Here is an 8,571-nt window from a genome sequence, read left to right on the forward strand (position 1 = left end):
GAATTTTGTCTTCTTGAGTATCGCCTTTGACACGAAAGAAATCTTTTGAGCATGCCACAAGATTAAGATGAAATTAAAGTCTGGCGGTTTACCCAAAGAGAGCCCACATATACAATATACAAATAATTTGAAAAGCGCTTTTTAATAAAACTAGTAATTTATTTTCATAAATCTTGAAGTATTACAATTTTTAATTTTGATTAATTGATTTTCGAACATCTCGATTTATTATTATTTTTTTGCGAAAACACATGTTTACATTTTCTGTTTAACGGCATTAAAGTTTTCTTGTAATTTGAAGTTTTCGCATCTGATAAATTACTGTTACCTCATCAACTCACAGGATGCGGTCGAGCGCGAGTACATTTGTAAATTATTGGATTTTGAGTAAAATAAATAAGTGTTTGTATAAATCTAATGTTGGTTTCGCTCTCTGGTAATGATTGAGTAAGTTTCGCTTGGCAACCTTGCTTGGTCGACCTTCTCTACGCTACATTTTTATGTTTTCCGTTTAACTCATTGTTTGGTTTTCAAATTAAGTGCGTTTATTCATTAACTAGTTAAGTTTGTTCTCTATGTACTTATTATTATGTATATAGTAGAAAATATTGGTGTACGCTTTGTTGGCGTACGTTTTTCATTCCCTCAACGTTTGTCTTTGCGATTACGATTGCGATGATGTTGGTGTTGTTGTTGCTGCTGCGGCTGCTGTGCTTTATACGTCTTCTCTGGCGTGGTAACAGACGATTCTGTAATAGCAGATAGAGAGAGAGAGATACGGGAGTGTAACAGTTGTTCAATTTTGATAGATAATCAACTAATTATCTCCACTTGCAATGGGATATTTGAGCCTCTTCAGCGCGTCGGCAAGCGCCACGTGCTCTTATACAACGCCTTTAAAAGACAAAAATCTGGGATTATAGACTATTGGCATGGAATCTCACTTACCTTTTGCCTCTTTTTTATCATCCACTGCACTCTCAGTGGCGTCTAGAGCTGACATGGCTGCGCTCAATTCATGCTCTATTAAATCCTTGACATCCTTCTCAGCCGATTGGTGTGCACTGAGCGGGTCTGTCTGGTCGCTACACTCTGCTTTTTGAGACGCATCCGCCTCCAACTCGACGGTGGCTTGTGCTTGTTGTCTATTCACTTCGACGACTACCTCCTCCTCTTCCTCTGCATCGTCATGCTCTACTTCCACCAGCGCCTTTGTGACACCATTTACCAGCAGGGACTCATCCTCGCACGCTTCGGTGGCACTTTGTGTGACCTTAGCCCGTCGCTCCTGCAGCACTTGTGCGCATCTCTTCTCCCACTCGACGTGTTCTTTGTAATACTGATAGACGGGAATCACAATTACTGAAATATCATCGACTGTTGCGGCGGCTTTGCTGTCGGCCAATCGCCAATGTCCTGAGTCGTTTATTTTGCCACGCGCTCGAGCCACCAGCTCCTGTGCCACCATTGTGTAGCGGTGCTTCTCCGTGGGATATTTGTCGAGTGTTTGGAAAACGGTGCGTGCGACGGCGTCGTTCTCGGACACATCCCAAAGACCATCGGTGGCCATTACTAGTATACCATAGTCGCCATCCTCGTTATTTTCATCTGCAAATTGAGAAAGTAATAACGTAAAAGAGTTTATACGAGTAGTTCCATGTAGGGCGCTCACCTGGAATGCTGACAATTTTGGAAAGATCGCGTATGACCACTTCCGGATGGGGTGTGAGAAATGGTTTGATTTGGGTGCCTGTGTTGATGGCTAAGAGATCGTGGTCGCCAAATCCGCGCGTTACGCCCAGTGTGCCCAGCAATCGGCTACGCTTGCCTTCGCCTGTCACCTGTGCAACACGATAAAAGAGGTTAGAAAATTGCAGAAAGTTAAATAGTAATAAGCACTCACAACAGGCATGCGCAAGTCGTCGCGCGTCAACGTCTTGTACGTCCAACCTTTCATGGTACCTTGACGGCAGAGTATGCGCTGGCCCAAATCCTTCATATGTGGCCGTTTGGCGTACTCCATGGCAGCGTACTGTTTTTCCATCAGATGTGGCTTCAAGCGCGCTACAGTGAGCAACCGTTGGCGCTCTGTCTCTGGGGTGTGATCGAACGAGAATGGCACCGCAAATACTTCTTGGGCGCCCGTGCCATTGTCAGCATTTGTAATTGCACCAGTTGTTGCCTTGTTCTTTTCAATGGACTTACTTTTGCGTTGGCTAAGCACGGCACGACTGTCGCCAGCATTTGCTACAAACAATTTGCCATTGATGAATAATGCAACGCAAGCGGTGCAACCACCCGCATCACGATATCGATCACGATCCTGTGCAATGAGCGCGTCCATGTTGAAGAAGGCGCTCTCCAGTGCGCCGATGATGAGCTCATCCTTTGATACGCGTCGCTGGAAATGACTGGGATGGGGAAAGCTACTATCTTGTTTCGAATTAGCGGCGTCTTCATCACGAGGAAGCAGCAATTCTAAGCAATCTACCAGTTTCTCGTGTAAAATATGATGGAATTGATGGGAGGCAGCCAAAGCGGCACCATACCCTGCATGCCCATCAAAAATACCATAGTATGTATATGGTAAGTCCGGGTGAGAGTGTGTGGGATCCGACAGCACTTGCCTATTTGCATAAAACATAAACAATTAGCTCAAATAACAATGAAAATTGGTTCAGCTTATCGCTTTTGTTGCTTTTCCTTTGAATAAATCACAGACACTACATGGAATTAGGCAAGCAAAACAAACTGATAAGCGTTGAGTCAGCACTGTTGAAGAGCTGAACAATTTTAGGTTGTAACAACAGCGATAAGATTGTTTGACTTGTGTTGCCATATTTAGTTTTTGGATGTAATTTATGAATTTGCACTTGCCTGGCGAATGCAGCCTGATCTTCGTTCCACTCTGATTTTCCGGAATTAACGCACTCGGCATATCCAGTGCCCCACGGCAGCAAAGTGATGTCACGGGGTACAATTATGGGGCGCACATTGTGATCAGCTGAGGCACGCAATTCGTCGATGGTCAAGAGTTGCAAAAATGGTGGCCGCGCATAGGCGAATTTGTCTGGTTTTTTCTGTTGATGTGCCATACGCAACTGGTAATTTGATGGAGTGCCGCTGATGTTACCGCGATGCAGCTGATGGCTGTGTGTCGATGGCAGCGGCGGTATATCTGGTGCGATAACCGAAATAAATCGGTTTTTAATATTAGTTATGCTAAACATGTTTGACATCTTTGCGCGTTTCTGCCAAGTGCGGCAGCAAGAAATTTATTCACAGAATGTTTACCGCACAATTTTAGCTCGCTGACAGCTGCTAAATGATGTGTAAAATAACAACAAATACTCGGCAGCAAGCTATATGTTGCTTACAAGCAATATTGCTTTTGCTTACGGAGCACTTGCACACGTCAACGTAATTGTGTCTCCAAATTACTGCAAAAGATCGCGAAGCCGATAGAAAAAAATCAACTAATTCCTTTGTTGGCTGCTTATGCTAACAATGTAACTTGATGTGTACAATGCGCTTCTTCCGTCGCACACCCGTTTCCTTGGTAGCTCAATGCGTGTTTTTGTTCTCGCCACCTTTTACACTGCTCGTGACTTTGCCACTGTATTGTATTGTCCACTTTTCGCTGTGCGCCAGCCAGCCAACCACTGCCACTGCAACCGCTGCCACCACGTCCGTGTTTGTTTTTCGTCAGCACTCGCAGTAATCAATAAAGCACTATAGATTTCCAAATCACTTTCGCAGCAACGGACACAGCAGAATAGTTTGTAGATTTTTATAAATGGATACGTTGAAAAGAAATTTACTATAAAAATTAGTGTTTTCTTCCTGGCCCACTTGCTTTTTCTGCTTGTGCGATTTTTCACTTCTCTGAATAATTCGTGCTTTCAGCTCTTTTATTTTTCGTTGACAATGGAAAACGTCAAATTGCAATCGCTAAATGAAATGTCAAATGTAGAGCTTTCGCGACAAGCTTCTAAAAGTTCCACAACAATGCTTTTTTGACAAAAGGAACTTTCGTTTTGTACTGAAAATTTGGTTCTGCACTTAACTAGTTGTTCTGAAAACTCGTTTGATGTTTTATTTGATTCGATAAGGTTTTCGCTTGACTTTTATATAAATGAACAGTTCAATCAGAGTTATAGTAAAATGGTTAATGTTAGATATCGATTATTATCGATAACAGTGGAAGGCAACTTCTTAAATATAAGCAAATAAAATAGTTCCTTATATTTTTTTCTAAACTACATTTTTATTCAATTTCGTATAAACTTAACGATTTCTTTTATACAATTTACTTTGTTTTTAATGTAAAAATATTAAATATTCAATTTAGTTAAAAAAAAAATATTTATAACAATATTATTTATTTATTTTATTTTTATAATTTTTTTGCTTGTGTTTCAGAAATGAAAGTACAGATTTGCGAGATGTTATTATTAACTCAAATACTGGAAGTGTTGTATTGGATCAAGAGAAAGTGGATCAATATATTAAAGCTATGTCCCTAACTGGTAGTGAAAAGGTAAAAGATAGATTTTTTTATAAAATACTTTTTCCAAAACAATGAAAATAATAAAAAAATTTAAATGTCAGGAAAACGCCGAAAAATTGGCAGCCATGTGGATGTACGCAGCACAGATGGGCAGCTCACGTAACTTGGCACAAACGGGCGGCAATCGACCAATCATGTTGATTCCGGCTGGTAGCACGACCGTAAGCTATTTTTTCTTCTTTTATTTACGAACTTATTTTAGCAATTTATTTGCAATAACGCGAATTGCAAAATATAACTTTTATATCTTTTTCCCAGATGTTGGCCACACCTCCACCTGTGCCGCCAATGTCGGGCGCCATGGTCGTACCTGGCATCCCTTATCGCGCGCCCATGGCCTACACGCTGCCATACATGCGTCCAGGCTCCGTAGTGTACGCACCCACTGGCTCTGCACTCAGTGGTACATATCGCACACAAAAGAGCAACAAATCGGCTGGGCCACCGAACCGACGTCGGCGTCCTGGACCACCACCACTACGTGCTGGTAAAATGGACGCCAATCGCCGTCAGCGACGCAAGTCTGAAGCCGATGTCATCGACAATGAAGCTTTTCAGTATACAGGGCTTGATCGCGACATAGCAGACAATTTCTTGGCGCGCCAAGAGCAGACCAACAGCCAGCCGGGCAGTCATGTGGACTACTCGTCTTCGTCGACGACGGCCAGCGAGACATATGGCAAGCAACGTTCGCGCTCATCGTCCAAAACGAAAATCGTTTGCCGCGATGTGGTGATGTAGTCGTGTGGCAGCTTGCGCTGATGAGAAATTAAGCGGTGTGGTTTGGAGTCGAGTCGAGTCATTCTAATGGATTATACTGCATTGATCCGGGGAACCGTTAAATGAACAATAATACATACCTAACTTTATAACTGTATTATATGTATGTCTTATTTCATATTTGCTATTGTAAATAACTTTATATTATAAACTTATTATTTAGTTTATTCGACGATGTAGCTTTGCACGCAGGCAAGCCGCACATTTTGTATGTTGTACAATAAATGTAGGTTTCAAATATTGATATAAAAATAAATGTATGCATGTATACGGATAAGAAAAACACCAAGAAGTCGTCTGTAAAATCTCCAGGCCATCTGCACACTGCACGTTGCATTCTAGAAGTCCTCGTCACTGTGGTGTTCGGGCTTGCTTGCCGTCTTTGGACGCATTGGTAGCTCACCGGTGATCTTCGAGATGCTTATATCGTCCATCGAATTGAGATCAACTAAAAATTATAACACAGGTATATGTATCGCTTGAGAACTCTTTTCCACATTTCACTTACAATCATCGTCGACAAAGTTCCCCAACTCAGCATTGAGGTTGCTCAAAAGACCGCTTGGGGGCGGTCCTCGCCCCATGTTGAGTAGATCACCCATGCCCAACTCACTATCAGAACTTCCGAATGAGCTCTCATCATCGTCATCCTCACCGCCCAAAGCGGCACGATTACTTAGCGTGTTCCCCAACGGACCTACGTCAGCCGAGCCTCCATCATCAATTATGGCGCGATCACCCTGATTGACGCCTGTTGGCCGTCGCGCACGTCCTGTTATCGGGCGACCATTTCGGGAAGTCGCCGTCCCCGGTCGCTTGCTCATGCGGCGCGTCGTCTCATCCATAAACTCGTTATAAGATTTTCTGTTGCGCAACATCATATCCTCATCGCGGATGTCCGGAATCTCAGCATCAAGTCCAAAATTGGCGCGGCGCAGCACGCCGCTGCCATCAAGCTCCTCTTCGCCGTTATTATCATCATCGTCCTCTATCAAACCCTCTGGTATAAAGGGCATTGATGATTCTTGCGGTTTCTGAAGTAGCGGCGAGGCCACCGGGGTGCTACGCTTGGTGCGTGCCTCGTACTGTGCACGCAAGGCATCGCGCACATGCAGACGCAAGAAGTATTTTTGGAACAATGCCTGCAGCTCCTTCTCACATTCCTCGAACTCCTGCATGTGCGCGGGTCGTATTTTCTGCAATGCTTCTAAGCGCTGTTTAGTGCGTTCCAGCTCGGCGCGTTTGCGTTGCAGCTTCGAAGAGAGCGCATTCATTTCCACGCGTGCATTCTCCAGCTGTGCGCGGCTGGATTGTAGTTTCAGCTGTGCGGCTGCAATGGCATTCTTCAGCGTGCGCTCAGCCGAAGACAATTCCATCGGACGATTGGCCTGTGCCAGGCGTGCTTCTCTATGCAGCATCTCTTTGGCGAGCAGGTCTTGTAGCGTTGCACCGCGTTGCGTTAAGTCCGCAGAGAGTTCGCGTGCGCGCCGCAGATCATCCATTTTATCGCCGATATCGACCTGATTGAGACTGCGGTAGTTCTCCTCCTCATCCTTGTCCTCCGCCGACTGACGTGGGGCTATCAGCAGACGCGTGATTTTCTGCAGCTCTGCCGCAGTAACTGCGGTGGAGGCATACAGTTTGCGCGGATTCAGCTTGATGGCTGATTTGGTTACGAAAAACTCAGTAGCGGAGCGTATGAGCAGCACGCGGTCGTTTTCGGTATCCACGCTTCCAGCGAGCACAGCACCGGGCTCAAGCAGACTCGCGAACCATTGCAACACCTCGGCGACCACATGGAATGAGGCGAGGCTTCCGAAATTATTGGCGAGTGCCTGTAGTGGGAATGCATGCGGATAGCCAAGTAGTTTGAGGTGCTCAGCGAGGTCTGTGTATAGAAGAAGGTCGGAAAAATTCTAAAACTTCTATCAAATACTTCACTTACCGCGCACATCCTTGAACGACATTGTTTTCCTCTTATTTCCAATTAAACTCGCAAGTTTTCGCAAAATTCTTCAACCATTCACTTCAGAGCTCTTACTGGTTTGTTGTGGCTTGAAAAATGTTTGTTTACCACACATCCTTTTTGCGCGTTGCTAGGATACGTTGTTAGCATGGTAGCGCAAGTTTTAAATGCAACAAGTTGCAGAATGTTAACAGTTTAACCCTTAAAAACGTAAAAGAGAACACTTAATTTTCGTGGAAAGAGTCTTGGATTTATGTACACCATTCCTATCGCCTGTTTTATAGTTTCTTGTACAAACGAGTTCATCGCCAACTAACTTTAGAGCAATGAAACTCCATAGCACTAACTCAGGTAGTGGATTTGGTACTAAGGAACATACAACACGACGTGGGAACTGATTTCATTTCGGATCTTATAAAACCTTAACTTAAATCATAATTTAAGTAGACTCTTTGTTAGCAATATGGTATTTTCTCACAAGGCTCTCGGCCGGCTTTGAATGCCTTCAGCAGCGTTAGTAAACGAGAATCATTTTCACCTTCCTATATTTTTCGGTTTCAGCTGGCTTAACGAAAATTATTTACGGTTAATGCTGAAGGCTGGAAACATAACATGTTAACCTTAACACAATTCCACACCAATATTGATTTCAATGTTTCGGCAACATGTTGCAATTCGTAAAATGTTGCGCAATATTGCATTGACATAGACCAAAGCGCCAAAAAGCGGCATGAACACCTCTCCACGCTAGAAGCGGCTGCATGCGCTCTCTGTTGTCATAAAACTTTGCCACCGCCCCCTTCTGCACACAATTGCCCCCTCAATGTTGTGTTTTGTTCGCTTGCCAACATGTTGCGGTCGCCAACCAACCATTGGAGAGCAGCCAGCGACATGGTTGAATGGAGCTCATTGCCCCCACCATGGGTTTCGAATTCGAAGTCGACAAGTGTGTAAATGACACACACAGGTATGCACTCACCCACACGAACACTTTAGGCTACGTCGCGCTGCGTTTTATTTTCTTTGTAATGACGGCGTCGTGAAATAAAAAAAATCAGTTGTAATTGCTGCCGTGTGTGTTATTGTTGTAAATACATATATATGTGCTATGTAAGTACATTTGTGATGCATGTGAGATGTTATTGATATTAAATAGGTAATAATTCAAATAAAAAAATTGGTACTAAAGTTGAAACAAAATATTATTAAATAAAAAATTGATGAATTAAAACGAAATAAATAAAAAAAACCAAAA

The 8,571-nt window shown here is 43.5% G+C and overlaps 3 protein-coding genes across 4 annotated transcripts in view; 1 reads left to right on the top strand and 2 right to left on the bottom strand.

Annotated features, from left to right (window-relative positions):
- The window catches only part of LOC108971367, a 46,910-nt gene extending 41,327 nt beyond the window's left edge, over positions 1-5,583 (top strand). Inside the window, exons 4-6 of the mRNA XM_018937367.1 lie at positions 4,423-4,540; positions 4,612-4,731; positions 4,829-5,583. Of these exons, the coding sequence (XP_018792912.1) occupies positions 4,423-4,540; positions 4,612-4,731; positions 4,829-5,311 (721 nt within the window). The 3' untranslated portion in view covers positions 5,312-5,583. The remainder of the gene's footprint in view (positions 1-4,422; positions 4,541-4,611; positions 4,732-4,828) is intronic.
- On the bottom strand, positions 620-4,058 carry LOC108971366 (protein phosphatase 1H). 2 transcript variants are annotated; one of them, XM_018937365.1, is made up of 5 exons: positions 2,878-4,057; positions 1,904-2,627; positions 1,673-1,841; positions 949-1,608; positions 620-749 (listed from the first exon to the last, which is right to left on the bottom strand). In XM_018937365.1, exons 1-5 carry the CDS (start codon positions 3,237-3,239, stop codon positions 646-648), a joined length of 2,019 nt encoding a protein of 672 aa, XP_018792910.1. In that variant the 5' UTR covers positions 3,240-4,057; the 3' UTR covers positions 620-645. The 2 variants fall into 2 exon arrangements, with proteins under 2 accessions (XP_018792910.1, XP_018792911.1); XM_018937366.1 differs by having other exon boundaries at positions 662-894; positions 2,878-4,058.
- Positions 5,584-5,680: 97 nt separating the features above from the next.
- On the bottom strand, positions 5,681-8,286 carry LOC108971368 (clusterin-associated protein 1 homolog). Its single transcript, XM_018937368.1, has 4 exons — positions 7,937-8,286; positions 7,296-7,877; positions 5,859-7,238; positions 5,681-5,798 (listed from the first exon to the last, which is right to left on the bottom strand). The coding sequence occupies exons 2-4, from the start codon at positions 7,315-7,317 to the stop codon at positions 5,689-5,691; spliced, it is 1,512 nt and encodes a 503-aa protein (XP_018792913.1). The 5' UTR covers positions 7,318-7,877; positions 7,937-8,286; the 3' UTR covers positions 5,681-5,688.
- Between the last annotated feature and the right edge of the window lie 285 nt (positions 8,287-8,571).

Source organism: Bactrocera latifrons, unplaced genomic scaffold (assembly GCF_001853355.1).
Source record: "Bactrocera latifrons isolate USDA-ARS-PBARC rearing strain unplaced genomic scaffold, ASM185335v1 scaffold_34, whole genome shotgun sequence".
NCBI lineage: Eukaryota > Metazoa > Arthropoda > Insecta > Diptera > Tephritidae > Bactrocera > Bactrocera latifrons.

Coding starts and splice junctions, on each gene's coding strand:
- LOC108971366 (XM_018937365.1), bottom strand. CDS start 3,239: ATGTCAAACATGTTTAGCATAACTAATATTAAAAACCGATTTATTTCG. Junction 2,628..2,877: donor GATCAGGCTGCATTCGCCAG/GCAAGTGCAAAT, acceptor TTATGCAAATAG/GCAAGTGCTGTCGGATCCCA. Junction 1,609..1,672: donor CAAAATTGTCAGCATTCCAG/GTGAGCGCCCTA, acceptor CTCAATTTGCAG/ATGAAAATAACGAGGATGGC.
- LOC108971368 (XM_018937368.1), bottom strand. CDS start 7,317: ATGTCGTTCAAGGATGTGCGCG. Junction 7,239..7,295: donor GTCGTTCAAGGATGTGCGCG/GTAAGTGAAGTA, acceptor TTCTATACACAG/ACCTCGCTGAGCACCTCAAA. Junction 5,799..5,858: donor GAACTTTGTCGACGATGATT/GTAAGTGAAATG, acceptor TATAATTTTTAG/TTGATCTCAATTCGATGGAC.